The sequence below is a fragment of the Artemia sp. Qi Xiang Cuo genome, chromosome 3 (genome assembly GCF_049724085.1).
Source record: "Artemia sp. Qi Xiang Cuo chromosome 3, ASM4972408v1, whole genome shotgun sequence".
Taxonomy (NCBI): domain Eukaryota; kingdom Metazoa; phylum Arthropoda; class Branchiopoda; order Anostraca; family Artemiidae; genus Artemia; species Artemia sp. Qi Xiang Cuo.
The window spans coordinates 1,759,359-1,780,365 of record NC_142796.1 but is presented as its reverse complement, the minus strand read 5'-3'; the positions used below and the strand labels follow the sequence as shown (position 1 = coordinate 1,780,365).

Genomic DNA, 21,007 nt, shown 5'->3' with positions numbered 1-21,007 from the left:
AATACCGCAAAAAACACCCATCAATCAAAATCCAGTGCACTGCTGTGTCTTTTACTAGGCTATAAATTTCTCGAGGGACGCTATTCGCCAACGTCATCCTGCAGCACTATTTCCAGTCAAGGTTCGGTTTAAGGAAAATTATGAAAGTTCCACCCTAGCATCAACACGAGGGAAAGTTGTACTAAGGTTTTAAGCACTAGTTTGACTGACTTATATCAAGCAATATTTCACGAAAGATGTGAATGGGTCCAACTGTCTAGAGCTATATAAAAATAAAGGTTAGGATGTTTAGGTTAAATTTTAGACAAAGCATGACAGATTACTAAAAATTGTTACTAAAACTTACTAAAAAAAAAACTACAAAAAATTGTGCTTTTTGGCCATCCATCTGGGGCCAGACAGAATTCAAGACATCCTCAAGTTGGTTGGAGGATGTCATAACAAAGGATTTACAGAAAATGGAACTTGTATTATAACAACGCTTTGAACAGATTAGGACTGAGTAGCTTACACAACTGTGTTGGCCTTAGGCAGAACGGTATTGTTGTGAGTGAGTTGTATATAATAAATATAGCAGTTATATATAATATACACATATATATATATATATATAGTAGTAGTACATAATCTGCGTAAATGTATATACATCTAAGGAAAATTATATTCACCAGATATTATCCCATTCTTTTGCACCTACAAGAAAATTTGATCTGAAAATTATGAAAACTCTACGTTTAGGGAAGGGTTAACATGTAAAGGCTTAAAGTTTCAAAATTCAATTTTTTTTTTAGTTTTACCACTCAAAAGAAACTTGCGAGAAAAAAGAATTGTTAGGAAATATGTTTTCAATGGCAAATTGTTGCTTATATAAACTGCATACACTGAATTTGAAAAATAGTTATATTTTTTATATTTTAACTTTTCGTTTTATGTTTTCTTTTTTAGAACATAAAAAAAGAGAAAAAAAAACAAATAAAAAAAACAGGGGTTTATTTCTTGTGAAGAAAAAAGAAAAATATTTTCAAATGAAAAAAAAGGAACAAAGTTTTAGTTCTGTAACTTTTGTACGACATGTTTTCTCATACTGACTTCCTGATTGTAAGTTTAAATCATTTTTTTTTTTTGCTTTTTTTTCATTAGAAAAAAACAGGCTGTTCTGCTGATTCTAGGTATTCTGAAAAATTTCAATTGGCCTGGAGTTAGCAACTTGAAACGATAGGAATAAGAAAACATCTTAGAAAAAATGAGATTCTCCAGCATTTCTTCTTACATACATTTCTCATGAACTCAGGGGTGGAAGCGGGCGGGGGAGAGTGGGCAGGAAGGGGGCAGAAATGACCTTCTAGGTTTGAAAAATACCTTTTTTAAACCTTGATAAGAAAAAGTCAAACATGAGACAGGCATGAACGAAAAAGTAATATAATTTTGCCATCCGACGAAATAGTCATGGATTTTCCCCAAAAAACAAGCCGATTCAACGTTGGTTCTAGTGAATCAATGTAAAGGGGCAAAAGGGGCCATACCCCTCCACAGACAATTCAAAATGATTGAATGATATGTCTAAAGGGAAAAGAATGTATAAACCGTATGTCACTCCTTTTTTGGCTTTTATCAAAGTTTTATTCTTTTCTTTGAGGACTGCTATTAGTAATATGGCTGTAAATATTGTAAGTAAATATTCATATATACTAATGTATTACTATCGTGGTAGAGAAATGGACGTATTTTCTGCACTTAGGGTCAAATCCATTTGCGATGTGCTGTAACTGTATTTTTATTATTTTTACAACATAAACACATAAAAGATGGTTTTGCAGTTCTGCTTATGTCAAGCATCCCTGAGCCACTAATTGACATTATTGTCAGGTCAACTACTTCATACCTACTCCCCCCTATTCACATTCTTGCTAGATATCTGATACATATACATTAATAAAAAAAATAGGATAAATTAGTCAGGCAGATTTTTTTTTCTTTAAAGGGAAAAGGTAAGGTAAAAGGCAAAGAATACGGCGTTGGATTTCACAGTCCCTACCAGGGGTGCTGATCTCCGTTTCATAGCCCTACAGCCAGGAAGTCCAATAGGGGGTTGGGGTCAGCCATCCTGAGCTTTCACAAACCCTTTCTGTTTATCTCCTCCAGATTTCTCCAGGTAACCATTTAGAGCTTTTTCGACTCTGGCTCAGCTTACAGAATTATGCCACTGACCCCGTTCCAGACGAAACAACTGGCAAATCCAGAACTCGAACCGCTGTCGACATGGACAAAGGATACTAATTCTAGCTTGCTAACCACTCGGCTAGAACGGCTGTCGTTCCATAGTTTTAAGAAACGCAATCATGGAAAAGCAATGCAGCCTTCGTCCAAAAACCAAACATTTAACGAATCTAATCTTACAGAATTTCAGTTGATTACAACTCTTAATGTCACCTTTAACTTAGCTCGCTTTAGTTTTAAGTTGACTTTTGTAGCTTTAATTTACTGTTTTCTTTCGTCTCTTCTCGCTATTCTTTAGCAGCCAGAATTTAATTTTCTGAGCAAGGTTGAAACTATTCAGGAAAATATTCTGATAAATTATGAAATTCGAGAAAATATTTTGAGAACTCTGCAAAAAATTTATCTTAGAACAACTTACGGTAGCTTGTTAATTTGAGAATTTACTCAAATTCTCAAAACATGTTTTTAGTGAGATTTCATTAAGAATAAAATCTGCCTTAGCTCTTTCCTTTGACTAGTCAGTCTTAAAAAATACACTTTAATATTGAAAACTATCCAACTAACTAAACTATGGTATGAATACACTGTTGGCACTATAGTTGCGCATCAACTGGCACACAAGTGAGCCTCACTCAGAACTTGAATATGCTATTGTTCTCGTGTGGTTATTCTTATTTGAAAAAAAAAGAAGAAAATCTTACTCTTCTATGAATACTCATTTGAGCATCTTTCATACTAAAACAGCCTCACAAATAAAAAAACAACTTTTTATTTTATTAAAAAACGTTTTTTAAATAAAAAACTGACCATATTTATACTAGTGTATGTTTATAAAATGCTTATAAAAATTCATGCTTATAAAATATTACTGGTAAAACCTCATGCTGAGACCACACCTACCTCTATTTGATAAAAAAAATTAATAACAAAAATAGGAAGTAGCAGGTATTGCTCCAAGGTTGACACAATAAAATATGAGAAAAACGTCAAGGAATAATATCAATAATTTAAATGATGAATAAAATACTATATAAATAAACAACACAATTTTCCTGTTGTTGCAGTGAAATACCAGGAATGTAATGAGAAATATAAAGCTTAAGCTGCATTGGGTATCTTAAATAACGTTGGAAAAGTATTAAATGGCTAAGTTAAATAAAAGTGTCTTAAGAATGTCTTACTGAGTGTACTTTTCTGTGAGTATTCCTTGGAGCATCTCTCACATTTAAACTTTTTCTCTCTTGTGTGCTTAACCATATGTACGTTCATTCGACTCTGATAATCAGCCGAGTATCCACATCCCTCGACTAAACAGATGAATCTCTCCCCCGAAGAAGTTGACGCATCAATGTTTACTTTTTTTGATGGAGTTCTTTCAGTATTGCTTGACGAATCTGGCACTGAAACAGTATAAATCATACCACAGCAGAATATCTATGAGTAACACTAATAATACGATACAAATCGCCTAAAACTGGTTGGTAAATCTGACTGAAGAAGCAGATATGATGGCATAAAACTGCCTTGAGTCAAAGAGAGAGAAAAAACGTCGAAGGGAAAGAAAAGCTGTTGAGAAAAGAAACTAAACAAAAATATTTTTGTTGTAACCAGGTCACTGGTCTATGGCCAATTAAAAAGACGAGAAAAGAGGTCAAAAATCCAATTTAACCTATATCAAACAAGGCGTCTGCAGCAAAGATGAAAGCTAAAAAAACAACATAAAAACCAAAGCGATTTCAAAGGGGAAACATTATTCAAATAAAAACAAAGAAACTACTCAAATTTCATTTTTTTTTTTTAATTTATGGTGTTTTAAACCGAAGTAACTTAATAGTATAATAATAATAATAATAGATTTTATTACTCTAAAAGCCTTAGGGTCATGGCAAAACAAAATAAAAATTTAATTCTAATTAAATTATACTGCACATACAGAAACATTACACAAAATAACAAGAATTTATTTCTATGCTTCATTAATATTTGTTACTACACGGATTTGGTAGAAATCCTTAATAATTCGGTAAAGGTGTAGAATAGCGGCTCTCCAAAAGGAGGCATGCTAGAACAAAAAGAGAGACATTTTAGATTGCTAATTGCACGCTCATTTTCATAGTTTTGTCCGCGTTTCTAGTGACCCCCCCCCCCCTCTAATGGCTCATATAACCCTATACAATATGAAAATAACGTAGCCCTAATATTTTATGAATTCTGTATGATTCATTGATATTTTCTGCATACCATAAAGTAAGAATCTCATCGTTTTTTAAGTTAGTTTTTATATAGATTAGGGCTATATGAGGCCGTTATGGGGGGGATGGAGGGATGAATTATCCAAAAGCAAATAAAACAATAAAAACAAGCATAAAATTATCAATCTAATAATGTCTCTCTTTGTGTCCTAGAATGTCCCCTTCTGCAGAGCTTCTATTCTGCACCTTTACGAATAATTCTTGTTTTCAAGTAACCAAAACTATCTTTTATGATTCAAAACTATATTTGAAACTCTAAGAAATCGGAATTTAGATTCAAAGAAGCGAAAAACAGGGTCATAGAACTACGGCAGAAAAATAGAGAAAACGCTATTAAACAAGAAAATATGAAGAAACATAGAAGAACGGTTAATATTCTAAAGGATATGGCAGAAACAAAGAAAAACTGTAGACTAGGAGATGCGGCAGAAACATAGAGAAACGGCTATTGAACTAAGAGATACGACAGAAACACAGAAAAATGGTTATTATTTCACGAAATACAGAGACACCGTTATGACACTAGGAAATGTGGTAGAAACATAGAGAATTAAACTAGGAGATAAAGCATAAAAATAAAGAAGAGATTATTCAACTATAAAATACAACAAAACAAGAGATAAACTGTTATTAAACTAGGAGATACGGCAGAAGCGTATTATCAAACTAGGAGATAAGAAATCATAAACCCTAGTGCTACCACCGGCAGATACAGTGGAGCACATAAAAATCGAATCAGTAATGTCCCACGACGTTCAAAAGAAATATATGAAATAAAAATAAAAATATTAGAAAAAAATATATTAAAGAAACGAAATATTAAAAAAACAAAAATATTAAAGAAAAATATACGCGTTTTTTGTGTTATAATTGTGCTTCTATGGTGTTGTGAATTTCACCTTTCTTTTGTTGTCCCTTTCAATTTTACTTTCCTATTTTTATTTCATACTTCCTATTTCGCATTTAACAGGTCGTACAACCAATTTATTCATTCACTCATGATGTTGGAAATATTCTTAGCATCTGTGCAAGTTTTATTTTTAGTTTCCTAACCTTTCTTTGGTTCTTTGTCAAAAAGTACAAAATGAAAGTTGCACAAAGATAACACAAAAAATGACAAAAAAACCACAAAGAACAGGATAAAAAACCAAAAAATATATAAGAAACAAAATAAAAATAAAAGAATAAAAATAAATAAAATAAATACAATGAAGAAAAAATTAAATAAATAGAATGAAAGGAAGATGAAATAAATAAACACAAACAATAGTAAAAATACAAAATAGAAAAAAAGGATAAAAAAGGGTTAACACAAACATACTGGCAACATCTAACTCATCAAAGCTTCGGCTAAGAGATTCATACGAATGCTACTCACCACTTTTATTGATCAAATCTATCTTTTTCTTCTGTTTGGAACACCTGTTACTATCAAATAATTCATCAGACTGAAAAAGATTAAAGTCAGCAATGAAACATGGATTGAATGCTGTGAAGGGGAAAGCACAGAGAAAAGGAGGAACTACTAAGAGTAACTTTGGGATACAAATTTCCCATATGTCCATCAATCTGAAGGTATTAAGTATCTCTTATGTTCCAGATAACAGCGGAAACTAACAAAAAAATGTTTTTTTCACTAATAATAATGAAAATCCGAATATTTCGGCTTCACGCCCGCCTTTATCAACGAGGAACAAACTTCGCATATGACTGTCAATATGACGGGATTGAACATTTCTCATGTTCAATCCCATAAATAGTGGAAATTAGCAAAAAAGCCATTTTCACGAACAATAATGACAATCCGAATATTTCGGGGTCACGTCCGGAAGCCTTTATAAAGGAGGAAAAAATTTCCGATGTGTGCATGAGTCTGATGGCATTAAACATCTCTTATGTTCCCAATAGCAGTGGAAAATAACAAAAAAAAAATTTTTTTTCATTAATGACAATGAAAATCTGAATATTTCAGCTTCACGCCCTGAAGTTTTTATCAACGAGGAAAACATTTTGCGTTTGAGCATCAATATGATAGGATTGAAAATTTACACGTTTAATCCCATAAACAATGGAAAGTGACAAAAAAGTCTTTTTTTCACTAATAATAATAACAACAATTTGAATATTTCGACTTCATGTCCGGAAGCCTTTATCAACAAGGAACAAGCTTCGCATTTGAGTATCAATATGACAGGATTGAACATTTCTCATGTTCGATCCCATAAATAGTGGAAATTAACAAAAAAGTATTTTTTCATAAATAACAATGACAATCCGAATATTTTGGCTTCATGTCCTGAAGTCTTTATCAACGAGGAACAAATTTCGCATATGAGTATCAATATGACGGGATTGAACATTTCTCATGTTCAATCCCAGTAACAGTGGAAAAAAAAGTCTTTTTTCATCAATAATAACAAAAATTCGTATATTCCGGCTGTGTGTTTGTCGTCTCTGTGTGTGCGTTTTCTCTGTGTGTTTGTCGTCTCTGTGTGTGTATCGTCTCTGTGTGTGTGTCGTCTCTGTTTGTATGTCATCTCTGTTCGTGTGTCATCTCTGTGTGTGCGTCGTCTCTGTGCGTGTGTCGTCTCTATATGTTCGTCATCTCGTCATCTCTGTGTGTGTATCGTCTCTGTGTGTGTTGGGTCTCTTTTTGTGTGTCGTGTCTCTGTGTTTGTCACGTCTGTGTGTGTGTCGTCTCTGTGTGTGTCGTGTCTGTGCGTGTGTCATCCCTATGTGTGTGTCGTCTCTGTGTGTGGCTCAGTCACGTCCAACGAATGACTCAGCCCCGTTTACCGAAAATCATCATCAAAGGCAAAATTCATTGTTCAAATCCTCGAGGACATCCCCCAAAGAATTGGAGGCATAACTTTGCTCCTAATTGCCTCTTAGACCTGCTTCATCAAGTAGAAGACCACCAAACATACTTAGGGTCCACGCCATTTCCAAGAAAGACGCCCTAAGAGAATATTCAAGGACGGACAGGACTTATGTCAGGTAAGTCAAGTCTGAAAGAAGACAGTAAATTTTGTCGAGCGACGCTAAATGACATCTGACTGGAGTGACTGATTGAAAGCGATTTCTTTGAAGTTTTCCCATAATATTTTCCTACCTTAAAATAGATAAAAGTTGATTATAGACGTGTATTTTAGACAAATACAATAACGAAGAAAATGTATATTAAATTTTCACCAACGCATGAACAAGAAGCCGCAACATATTTTGCACAGTTTTGCTGGCCAAAGTAGCAAATTTTTACATTTCGATAGTCAACAGAACCGAACCAAATATTCACAGATAAAAGCAATTTTGTTTCTGGTTGATATGAAATTCGGTTGCAAAAGCAAAATTCGCCTACTGGCAGGAAGGACCAAATTTTAAAGGCAAAGCTTGATGTGAGAGTTACAGCTTTCTTTCTATTGCCACTTATGGTCACTGATGACAGAAGCAAAGCACGTAAATGCACAGCCAGCTCTAGAAAGGAAGGAAGAAAAAATAGATGAAGAAGAAGAAAGGAATGAAGAAGAAGAAGCTTGAAAGGAGAAACGCCTAGAAAGTAATATTTAAAAAACGACTTTGCTTGACAGTGTTTGGTTATTCTTCCCCCAGCAGGGCCCTTTCGATTAAAGCTATACTTCGCAGCCGGCGCGATTGAAGCTGAGACCTAGCCTTCATGAGCCTAGAATTACCACCTGAGCTGTCTGTTAATTACTTCAAGTGAAGATCAAACACATACATAAGGATCAGCAATTAAACTAGGTAAAACTAGCAATTAAACTAGCGGCATACTTGGCAACTGTGATATTACTGACACCAGAATTATGTCTCAAAGAAAAAAAGAAGAATAACATTTCTTTGTTAAATCAGAAGCTTAAGTAAAAAAATGAAACAAGCAAAATAAGAATAAAAAAGAATCAGCTCCAAAAATAGTGTTAACTATATACAAGTACCTCTACAGATGATACACTGCATTCAATTTCAGACCTTTGACGATACCCACTTTGGAGATCATTACCATTTTTATTTGCTTCGATCTTATGAGATATTACGTTCGAAGATGGCTGTACTAGCGAGGGCTGAGAATTGGATTTTTGATGTTGTGCTGAAAAGGAAGAAGAATAAGGTAATATTTTGAACAATAAAAACATTATGACAATAAAATTGACAAACAAAATTTTTTGTAACGAAATTAGAAAAAAACAAAGAAGAACATTTTGTGTCATAAAGTTTAACCTCTTTCCAGGAATGTAGATAGTCTTCTGTAAGAACCTCAAAACAAATAAAAAAGAAAGAATTTTAAACGGGCTTTCATTTCTTCAAGAAAATAAAATTATGATTCAAAACTGTACACATTATAATTTTAATTCATGCTTCTTGGTTTTGTCTTTTTACAAGAAAAAACAATACTGTTAGTACCATTTGAAAGATCACTGAAGAAAAATCTTGAAAATTTCTGTTGACAGCAACAGCAAATCAATGAGCACCAGCAATGAAGAAATGTGACATAATAAAAGGTAAAACGCTTGCTAAATAAGATAAAACAGGTGCTGAATTGAACACTGAACGTCGATTTTAAGATGGCTAAACCGAAATCTAACAGAATATTATTTCTGCTGACAAAACGTTGGGCAGCAACTTACCAATCAACAGCGGCAATGAAATAAAACACAACTTAGGACGAAATTTTACAATTGAAATTGTTTGGTAACAGTCTAGGCCAAAGGAAAATTTTATAAGACAAGATTTCAGCAGACAGAAACTCTGAAGGGCAGGAGACCACTATACAGCAGTAATAAAATATGACATAACTGAAGGAGAAAGCGTCATTATTGAAAGTGTTGAGTGTTGGTCTAAAGGCCTTCGAATCAAAATTTTAAGAGGTATGATTTTTGCAGATAAAACGTTCAACGGCAGCAGTAACTTGTGAGCAAACCGTTATAATTGAAAATGTTGTTTTGCATTGGTAAATTTTCTGTTTTTTGTATACTAGTTTAAAGATGGCCAATATTATCTGATAAGATCTTTTTTGACAGACCGTTTAACAGCAGCAAAATAAATTAACACAACGACAACACATATTTATAGTTTATATTTTTTACATGTAAAAATGATTTGTAAATTATGTAATGTAAATCTTGAAACTGAATGTATTTTGAAGCAGTATAAGGATAACCGAGCGGAAATTTCACGTTGAGTTTTCTGTCGGCAATACATTTGACACCAACTAAATATAATCTAATTCAAGGAGAAAACCCTTAATTGAGTGTTGTGCATTAGTTTAAGGATGTCCAAACGAAAATCTAACGTGATAAAATTTCTATTGAGACTACGTTTGGTAATAGGAATTAATTCAACAGCAACAGTGAAACAAGATATAATTTAGGGGGAAACTACACAGCCAAAAACATCTTTTGCCGTCTTAAGGATGGCCCAAGAAAAATCTTGTTAGCCTAATGAGACTTCTGTTCGCAAAACACTTAACAGGGGCACATCAATCAAGAGTAGCAATGGAATACGATAGAGTTTAAGGGCAACTTATAATTGAAAGCTCTGTAAACTGGTCCAAAGATCAACAAACGAAAACTTATAACTAAATAAATACCAAAACAACAACAATTACAAATTTGCAACACTGGAGGTAAGATAAGAACCGAGGCAACGAAAGGAATGATTGGGTCAAAGCCTTGAGAGTTTTCATATAAATCAAATAATGGTAATACAGATAGTTTTTAGTTTTTCAGGATAACAAACAATGCTGAAACGGCTTTGAAATTGGTAAATTTTCTTTTTTTTTCGCTTTTAAAAGCGAAATAACACACCTACAAAGCGGAAAAAACTGAAAATTTTGACTCTGCCCTTGCAGAGCACATTTTTGAAAACCCAGATCATACTATTTTATTTAATCTAGCTAGCCTAATTTCGCATGACAAAAGTATTGTCCAGCACTACAGAGGAGCTGTTGTAATTTATAAATACAAACATTTCGGTCTAGCTTTGAACAGAGATTCAGGTGATTTAAGAATGAATTAGTCGTATTTCAGTTTTCTCAAAAGAGAAGTCGATACTTTAGTAGTCCCAGATATAAACCTTGCACCACTTTCCCAATTACTTAATCATGCACGTCAACAACCCCTTAAGTCTTAAAGAGTGACTGCAAGAAATGCAATTATTAAAATCAGGAATCAGATGACATAGCTCTCCAACTCATTCAATTGCTGGTTCATTTTGGTTTGAGTGAATGAATGTTTTTCTTTTATTTCTCAGTTATTCGCTAGTATCCGTCAATGACGGTTCAAATTTTTGGATATGTTTTGCAAATCGCGGATATTGGTGAATGACTCACTTTTATGGTTGTTAGGTACTAGGTTTTAATTCTTATGACTTTTGGCTTTTATTGAATTTTATTCATCTTTTAAATTTTTTGATTTTTTTTTCATTGGTTTTTCACATTCACATTGACTTTCCGCGTTTTATTTTGTTGGTTTTTTCTTCGGCACTCTCATTGATTATATTTTTTCGTTTCGGGCTGAAGAAGAGACGCGTTTGTTCCCTCGAAATTTTTGCTTTGTTGTGTTTTGTCAGTATTTTCATTTGGCCTTTAAAACCCTATTTTTGCTCGTTTTTCTTTCTTTATGGAATTGATTAATTCCACCACAACAGACTGTAATATTTCAGAAGGTAAGGTAAACATGAAAAAAATGCATACCCTTAGCATTGGGAAGATTAAAGCCATCTGGAGAAAAAAATAAAGCCTACTCCAAATACCGTCTATCATTATCATAAACTGCGTTACCGATTATACATCCAAGCAACTCCAGTAGCACTTGATCATTAAGAATAGTCGTGTTAACTCCACAGATAGAGTTAAAAGCACGTGGAACGATAACAGTTAGGTCTATCCATGTTTAGATGGGTCTACCCACTTACCTCTACCAGGTCTAACAGAGCCGTCCTAGCCGCACGCTAGACTTGAAAGCCTTTGTCCGTGAGGACAAGGGTTCGGGTTCTGGTGTCGCCGGTCATTCGATTTAGAGCCGGGGTTAGTAATATAACTTGTAAACTCAGCCAGAGTCAAGCCAGCTCTAAATGGGTACCTGGAGAAGTATGGGGAAGGTAAAAAGGAAGGGTGTGCGAAAGCACACTATGGCTGGTCATCAGCACCCCTTTGCACTTTGTGGCTGAGGGGCCATGAAACGGAGATCAGCACCGCTGGCAGGGACTGTAAATTCCAATGCTGTATTATTTATCTTTATTTTACCAAGTTAACTCTGATCAACTCTCCAAATTGGGAAAGTTGCATTATAGTTATCAGCTTACTGGTCTGGAATGTTTGTTATGGGTTATTGACAGGGTATTTAAATCCAGAGAACAAGAAAAAAAAGGAGATGCAAATAATTTGAATACAAAGATTAGAAAAAAGTTGACATACCAATAATGAATGTACTGCATTAGTTTAAGTATACGTAATTTATATACACGTTTCTAATTTCTCCATATTTTTTCTTTTATTTGCGAAATTTATCTTTTGCTATTACCACAACCAAAAACTTTTATATTCATGCCCGAACCAAACTGTAGTCACACTTGTTGATTCTTGCATGACCTTTGCTCTTTGTCGGTTTTAATGTCAAACTTTTGCTACAGGTTCTGAAAATTGAAACAGCAAGAATTTGGTTTGTAAAAGTTAAATTAATATTAATTTGTTAAGGCAAGATATGTTAACGTTATATTAATTTGTTAAGATGAGATAAGTTTATTAGGCTACCGAAAACAATACTTAAAAGATTATTCAACAGCCATCAAGGAAACCCATTGAATTTTTCCAAAGAATTTTCTACTGATATGATGTATTTGTATATTTTGTTAGATTCAGCACGCAGATCAAAAAAAGAGAATTCTGAGCTTCAAGCTCTTCTAGTGTCAGAATAATCATTTATAAATCCGTTCTGCAGATGAAGAATGACAGACTGCCAAAGACTCAGCTAGGAGGTTGCACTTGTTTGGTTCGTAAAAAAAAGGCTTCTCTTTTGTCTCTTTTTTATGATGTATTTTTTAATCCAAAATTGGAGCCTTTTTGGGGAATTAGTGCCATGTATTTACTCTTCTGCTTCATTATCTATGAATAAAATCTTAGTTTATAATAATTCAATACACTAGTTCGGAATATACATATATATATATATATATATATGTATATATATATATATATATATATATATATATATATATATATATATATATATATATATATATATATTTATATGTATATATATATATATATATATATATATATATATATATATATATATATATATATATATATATATATATATATATATATATATATATATATATATATATATATATATCAGGGCTGTACCGGGATTATTGTTCGGGGGGGGGGGGTTTACCCGATTTTTTTCCCGTGGACTTTGTCTAACATCCTCGAGCAACATAACAATAGCTTGAGACCGTTAATCCACCCCTTGCAAGCGAGGACGCGTTCACTAGGCCTAGGCATACTTTCGTATATTGTAGGGTAATTTTTTTTCTTTTCTTTTCTTTAGAAACGCAAAAAAAAGACGATTATTTACATAAAGTTAAATACTACAAGCTAATTTTTTTTTTTGATGAAGCAAAAACAGAACGCAAAAATAAGCCAAATAGTAATAGCAGTCTATATATTTTTTATTATTTTTTTTTTTTTTAGGTAAAAGTAAGAGTGAGTATCTATAAAACAAAATCCAGGGGAAGATTTTTATTCCCTTCAAAAATGTCGTTGACCTTGTCTGGACAGATGTCAACGTCCATATGGACTGCAAGGAGTCCTCAGCCACTCAATCTTTGTTCTCCTGTTGAATTTTTCAGCCATGTTTTGAGGCTTCTGAGTATTGAGAAACTTTTTTCCGGAGTAACAGTGCGAACAAGCAACGTCGCAAGAACAGCCAAAAGACGAAAAATATTTGGAAAAAAGGCGGCGTTGCATGCCTGAGACGAGGACACAGTACAATTAGGCCTCTTTGCTACCGGAACATTCTTCCATTTGATGCGTCATAACTCAATTTCTTGCTTCAGTCAGTATGGCTCCGGAAGAATATTGCCATACAATTCAACCGACGACTCCAGGTTGAATGTCTTCAGATCGACAGAAACGATTTTCGCAGTAGAACAGACGCTGAGATTTGTCAGCCATTCCTGCCAATCTTTCTGGTGAAGCTCAGATCATTTTTTCAGATCGGAAGTGAAGTTGTCCAGGAAGATAATGAAGAGTGAGGCTTTACAGTAATTGAAAAAGTCTTCCTTGTCTGCATGCATAATTTGGTTACCTCTCGTCCATGAACGAATCATCTCCAGTCCTAAGTCACTGGCAAAACGCTTAGCCTCGTCGAAAATATATGCCGGAGTAGTAGCAGCCTTTCCTTGCATTTCCTTTGTTTTTGAAAGGATAGTTCCATATGCCTGCATGCAGTTGTCAAATTTCAGTGAGTTAACGAAAGAGTCTTGCACAGTGGAAACGTAGTGCATAAAAGCTATTTCACTAAATAGAGATACGCGAAAATTAAGATTGGTCCATCGTCTCCAGCACCTGCGCTACTGTCGCAGACGTTTTTATCTTTCCGTTCTCTTTATGAGATTACAAGAATAGCACGATTGGTCAGCTCAGCTCGAGAAAATGTACGACTAAATCATGTTACTCCATTCACTTTGTTTAGTAGAGTCCGCTTAAAGTATGCTTTCTCGAACGCGGTAGTATTCCGTTGAGGTTCTTTATTAAATTCTGTTTCCTGGTTGGAGAAGTATGGTTAAAACTTCAGACTTGTGACAAGACACCGAAGAAATGCTGAAATGCTAGAATAGAGTATACAAAAGAGATGACCAAGTCGAGACTATGCACAGTACAATAGATGTAAAGCGCTTTAGGATACATTTCAGGTGTAACAGTCTTGGCACCCCTAAGCTGCCCGCTCATTGCTGCCGTACCGCCGACTCCGTGATCAACCATCTTATTGAGACTATGAAGGCTTTCGACAAATCACCGGACTGACGAAGCCAGACCGTTTCCAGTCATATCAAAAACTGGGGCAAAACCACGAAAGTCCTTAAGTAGGCTCCCTTTGAATGTGTAGCGGACGCAAACAGGCAGGTGCTCCGTGTTTTAAACATCCACCGTCTCATTGGCAGGTATTGTAAAGCATGGACTTGCGTTTACTCTTTCCACAATAGACTGCTGAAGAAGCTCGCCGGATGCCGTAATAATACCATTTTGGATGATGGGAGACAGATATGTGAAATTTCCAGCAGCAGAAAGAAGAAGGTTCTTCAGAATATCGTCACCGTGTCTTACCGTCAGCCGCAGTAGTGCCCGGAAGTTACCATCAATTTGGGAAGGTTCTGGATCTAAGACCAAAATGGGGGTAGAATTGTTGCAACCACGAAGGGCAGGCTGTTGCTACCCGCGAAATATCACCTTCCCAACAATTGGTTACAACTTCTGGCAATTTTCTTGAACCTGTGCTTTTCTTGCCACGTCGAGTTGGTGCACAATATCGTCTTTCCTTTTTTCCGAGACAGAAATGAAGTTTTAAGCCAATACGAGGCAGTTTCTATGAAACTCTGCTTGTAATTGAGCTGTAAAGCACTCTATTATATTCGTGGTATTCCTGAATGGTTTAGTGACAAGATTCTCCAAGTACTGGTGGTAGCTTTTGCCAGCTGTCTCTGACAATAACAGAACGCAAAATATGCAATAACCAGCGTCCTCAGACGGAGAGTAGGACAACCAAGCGAAACGAGTGAGCCAAATTAACTGAAACTTTAACTTTTGTTTTTCGTATACTTGAAAAATATAGGAGATATCAGGAGTACAAAGGCCCTTTAACAAACGAAAATTAGAATTTATATGAAGACTGGATGATTTATCGACGAAACGACCGATGTCTTTTGCAAACAACGACAGAGGTTGGGTTGGTGTTGGTGTGTCAGGGTTGGTTCCAGGGTGCATGATTCAGAAGGTTCAACGATGGCTTCAGCTCCTTTAAGATCCACAAGTGTAGATGAATGCTCTACAAACGTCCCACTATCGCCTCTGTCAGAAACATCCCGGGCCTGCTTGGGCGCGAAAAACGACTTAATGTCACACTTCCTCTTCATGTTGAAAATATATATATATATATATATATATATATATATATATATATATATATATATATATATATATATATATATATATATATATACATATATCATATATATATATATATATATATATATATATATATATATATATATATATATATATATATATATATATATATATATATATATATATATATATATATATATATATATATATATGTGTGTGTATACAGTACCGGGAGAAACCTGACATATATGAGTAGTCTTTTCAACAGCCTATTCAAAACAGAGCATATGGAATAATAAATGATTGGACTTACACTAGTGAAACTATGAACTTAAATCTTGTCCTATAGCCTATTGTATCCAAAGTTATTTTACCTGAATAATTTTGGGTATACTGATTACATCTCTTGATTGTAGGCAGCTCATCCTGATATTCAATAAATTCACTGTCAACACCTACACCAGAACAGGTAGTCACACCTTGTGTTTGTGCCAACCATTTATCACTGCTGTAATACCATTTTTTCCTTTCAAAGTCACCTTTCAAAGCAGAATCAACTGGTCCCTTCAAACGTCCCCTATCATTGTAGTTATTTGTTTTATTAACTTGTTTTCTTTTACTATATGTGCGAATATCTGATCTAACTTTGATACCTTTATCTTCATCTCCTATAGTGCTGGTAGAATCCACAACACTTCTATTTTGGCACTCAAAATTAGCAGAAACCAAAGATTCCTTTAAAATTTCACAATTATTGTGTCTGGTTTCAAAAGGTTCTACCATAAGCACGCTAACATCCTTCCTAGCATCCCTATTGCTTTCACTTGTCTCAGCTGTAAAATTAGTTTCTGAAAAAATGTTTCCCAAATTCTGACTAGGCTCAACAGAGCTCTTAGTTTTGTCACAACCCTGTGTCTTGAAACAATTTGGAACTTCATTTTCATCAATGAGATTCTTGATTAGAACGATGGCTTTTTCTTTTTCTCTACTGGAGAGATTTCTAAGCTTCTCAAAGGCATTTATAAGCTGAAAAGAAAAGAAAAATAGAAATGAGATAAATGACACTTTCTCACCTTGGCTGATATTTTTACACTTCACTGAAAAATAGCATTTAGAAGAATTATAAATAAAAAAAAATAAAAAAATGTGTCCCTCTGAAGACTATGTGAAGATTGACAAAAACGACCTTCATGGTCATTAAAAAAAACTAATTGGAAATTTTTTACTGAGGAGTCAAATAGGAGTAGGAATAATCTTCCGAATATGTCTTCCTTCATCATCTTCCCCCATAATTGGGTGGACAAAGAGTGTTTTCTAGTCAAGCTTTTTCAATATTTTCAAGAGGCGAGAGGCAAATATTTCACTCCAGAGCTAGACTGACAGCAATCAAAATCTCCATTAGTCTCCTCCAATACCTAGTGTTAAGGCTGAAAACAAACAGTCATGTCCAAGCATAAAGCAATTTAACAGCATCTAAGATATGGGCTTGAATTTATGTGAATATATTTTTACCTACTACTACTACTAACCACAACTCACCACAGCATCAAGCCGCCTGAAGCCAACATAGCTACGCACGCTCTTCCTCAATCACAATCTATTCAAAGGCTCACTTTTTACAACCTCCCAGGAGGATACTGTTTATTTTAAATCTTCCTTTATGATGTCCTCCCACCCCAGACGAGGACAACTTGCTTTCCGTTTAGCCCTAGACGGTTGGTCGAAAAGGACAATCTTTGGCAATCTGTCATCCTTCATCCAAACAACGTGCCCTAGCTCTTGCTTTCTTACATTATAGCCCTAGAAAACGGTACTGAACCACATTTTTTGTACAGCCTACTGTTTGAAATATGGTCATTCAGCCGGGTACCCAGAACAATCCGTAAGCAATTTCTCTGGAAAACATCTAGCAAATCTTCATCCGCTTTTCGGAGCACTCATGCTTCAGAGCCATATTCGACCACTGTCATTCTTGTAGCTGCTGATATTCATCTTGGTTTGCAGACTTATCTTCCTATTCTTCAAAACTTTTTTTAACTGTGAAAAGCACCCTGAGCCTTGCCGATTCTACTTTTAGCATCTTCAGTGCTCCCATCGTCTTTACTAATAATATTACTAAGGTAAGTGAAGCTGCCCACCTGATCAAGTTTTTCGTTACCCAACTTAGTCTTTTCATCTTGGACTTATTCCTAGCCTTAGTGACTTAGTCTTCTTAACATTAATTTTCAAACCTCTTCTAGCACCCTGAACTCGCAAAAGCTCTAAAAGTTCATTCATTTTGCTCACAAAATCATCTAGAATGCTTAAATCATCAGCATAATCTAAGTCCAGGAGACTTTTTCCTCCCTATTTGATTCTGTGGTCTCCCATTGCCTTTCCTGTGTTCCTTAAGAAAAAGTCCATCAAAATAATCCATATAAGGGGGGAACACAATCTTGCTTAACTCCTGATTTAATACAAAACCAGCTGCTAACCTCATTCCCTACCTTAACTGCAGCAGTGTTATTCTCGTACATAGCACTAATCACTTTAATGTATTTGTCTGGTATACCATACAAGGATAAAACATTTGCTAAAGCTCTTCTCTCAATAGAATCGAACGCTTAGTCATAATCTATAAAACTGAGGACCAAAGGTGTTTGACAACTCAGGCACTTCTCAATTATTAACCTATGAGTGAAAATTTGGTTGACACACCCTCTACCTTATCTAAAACTGCACTGTTCTTCTCTTAAAACTTGGTCTACAGTATCTCTCAGTCTAAAAAGTGTCATATTAGTAAGAAATTTGCTACCTATAGAGACCAAACTAAAGCCTTGAAAATTACCACACTCACTCTTATCACCTTTCTTATAAAGTGGCTTAATTAAGGTTTTCCTAAAATCGTTAAGTGCTTCCCCTTTTTCAAAAATCATATTCATAATCTTCAGCAACTTATTTCTACCTCAGAGCCACCATATTTAAGAAACTCATTTACCAAACTATCAGCACCTGGAGCCTTAATATTCTTTTAATCCTTTTAGTACTGTTGCTGATTCTTCCTCACAAAACAAATCTTCCTTCACATCCAAGGTATCACAAACTTTTTCATTTTCTTCTATATTTTTTCGTGCATCACTTATCTCGGTTTAGAACATTTTCAAAATGTTCTGCCCATCTCTTTTAACTCTTTCCTTATCACTAATTGTGGCCCCGTTCCTATCTTTAACTGGGACAAGTCTGGATTGACTACTCCCTCTCAATTTATTAACATGCCAGTACAATATTTTACTACTATGCCGTCTAGCTGCATCTTCCAGCTCCTCAGCAATTTTGTCCATGGCCCCCACTTCACACCTCCTTAGTTTATATTTTAATGCTTTCTGCACTTTCTTTACAGTCCTTTCTTTTTTGTATAACATATTACTTATACAATTTGTAGAGACCCCTTCTTCTTTCTGTAAGTCATAAAGCTTTTTCACTAATATTATTAGATCCTGTCCTAGTTATCTTTCTCTAGGAGCCTTCGGCAACTTCACAGTTTTTATTTCGAAAACCATGCCTTCCATCTTCTACATTGTCAAATTTTAAACTCTCAAGTTTAGTATTCAACTGTTCCTGGAAAGTTTCTCTCAAATTCTCATCCTGGAGTCTACCAACATCATAAATTCCCGGGAGGTAGTTACCCTTCCGAAACTTCAGCTTTAAATTAACCCTAGACACTACTAGATGGTGATTTTAATTTTTAACATCAATAACAGCACTCCTATATACCCTAATATCTAAAATTCTAAAATTCAAAGAGCTTACACGATTGTAACATTCTAGTGGTGGGTAACATGCTAAAAAGATAGTGGTGGTGAAAAGGGAGTATGCTAGCAAGAGGTACATTACCTTAAATAAACTCTGGTTTACTTAAGTAAACTTTAGTAGACCCAAAACACTGGTTTGGGCTAAGGACTGAGAAAACATGTAACATAGTATAATACATGATATGAAAATTGGTGTCAATAAAGCATGCCAATTAGGGGAAGGGGGACAATTGCCCTCCCCAGACTTTGAAGATTACCTTCTGATTTCTATTTCATAGCTATTTTCTATTTTAGCTATGCACTATATTAAATCAGCAAAACTGGCTAACTGGTGGTTTTTGTCACCCCTGCACTTTATTTTTTACAGCATCAAATAACACCATACTCCTAAAAATCCTAAAAACTGGGTCAGATAAAACCACACAGGACACCATTAAAACCACCTTGTCCAAATAAAACTTATAAAATAAACTTGCAATACTCTTGGCTTGAACAACAAGGAAAATACATTGGCTTGAATAAGAAGACAAATGATGGCATCTGCAATATTCTTCATCAAAAGCATCCTTTTTTTGTTTCTCCTTCTCTGTAGCTAGCAGGGCACTCAAATATTATAGAGAACTCTTAAATGGCTCATTTAGAAGGAAATTACTACCTATAGGCCAGTGCCTTTTGTAACTAACAAAAAATAATTTTTGAAATACTTTTGATCATTGTTGTAGCAATAGCCACAACCTAGCCAATTTTGGTTGCTGTGGTAGCTGCTAATTAAGAGAATTAAGATCAATGGTTACCTCCTGTTTTAGAAATATTTGCTCAATGTTGTTCTTTTTTTTATCTTCATAATTGAAAAAAATCACACCCCCCCTCTTCAATTTCGCGAACCGATGCTGCTGATATTTAAAAGACATTTTGATCCCCTGTGTGAGAGAACTACCAATAATAGTCTCTATTAAATAATTCTTTTGTGCTTACTTTAGTCTCTGCCAGAAATTAGAGTAATCATAAAAGGGACTATTCAACAAAGACCATCAATGGTAGTTCTATCACAAAGGGGATCAAGATGTCTTTTAAATGTCTTTTGATGTCTTTTAATAATTGTTGATACATTTAAGCTAGCTAATAAAACCAGCTTCACTTTCCACCAATATTCAGGAAAAGCAAATAGCTTGTCGAAAAATTTCTAAAGAAGAAATTCTAGAAGAAGAAATGCATTTCCAAAGAAAACGTGTGTTTTGGGCTATAATTTTCCCTTAAGGAAAAGAGTCATTCAGATTAATCTTGATGGAAGGTTCAAAATGTAAAAATTTAGTTTGAATTTAGCAAACCTAGCACTTAGTTTCTCTTTATATAAATTGCAAACAACTTTTTTGTAAAAAAAAAAGACTTAAATGAGTAAAATGACCTTGGTTTCACAGACAATGTGAAGTTGACAAAGAGACTTTGGATTGGCAGTCCAACTTGGGTTTAACTTTTGTCATTATTTGATATGTTCCAAAATGTTTTGATTGAAAACACAAACCTGGACTATGGATTAAAGTTGGAGAAAGACCAAATTATTGTTCATGTAGCTCTATGTTTCAAAGTGCATGGAGAAAATAAAA

The 21,007-nt window shown here is 34.6% G+C and overlaps 1 protein-coding gene across 2 annotated transcripts in view; it reads right to left on the bottom strand.

Moving 5' to 3' along the window:
- LOC148953644 (uncharacterized) overlaps nt 1-21,007 on the bottom strand; it is a 107,392-nt gene that overhangs the window by 65,396 nt on the left and 20,989 nt on the right. For both annotated transcript variants that reach the window (XM_089087290.1, XM_089087291.1), the window contains exons 2-5: nt 15,987-16,638; nt 8,420-8,571; nt 5,848-5,917; nt 3,399-3,617 (exon numbers count right to left, since the gene is read on the bottom strand). In XM_089087290.1, coding sequence (XP_088943416.1) covers nt 3,399-3,617; nt 5,848-5,917; nt 8,420-8,571; nt 15,987-16,638 — 1,093 coding nt within the window. The remainder of the gene's footprint in view (nt 1-3,398; nt 3,618-5,847; nt 5,918-8,419; nt 8,572-15,986; nt 16,639-21,007) is intronic.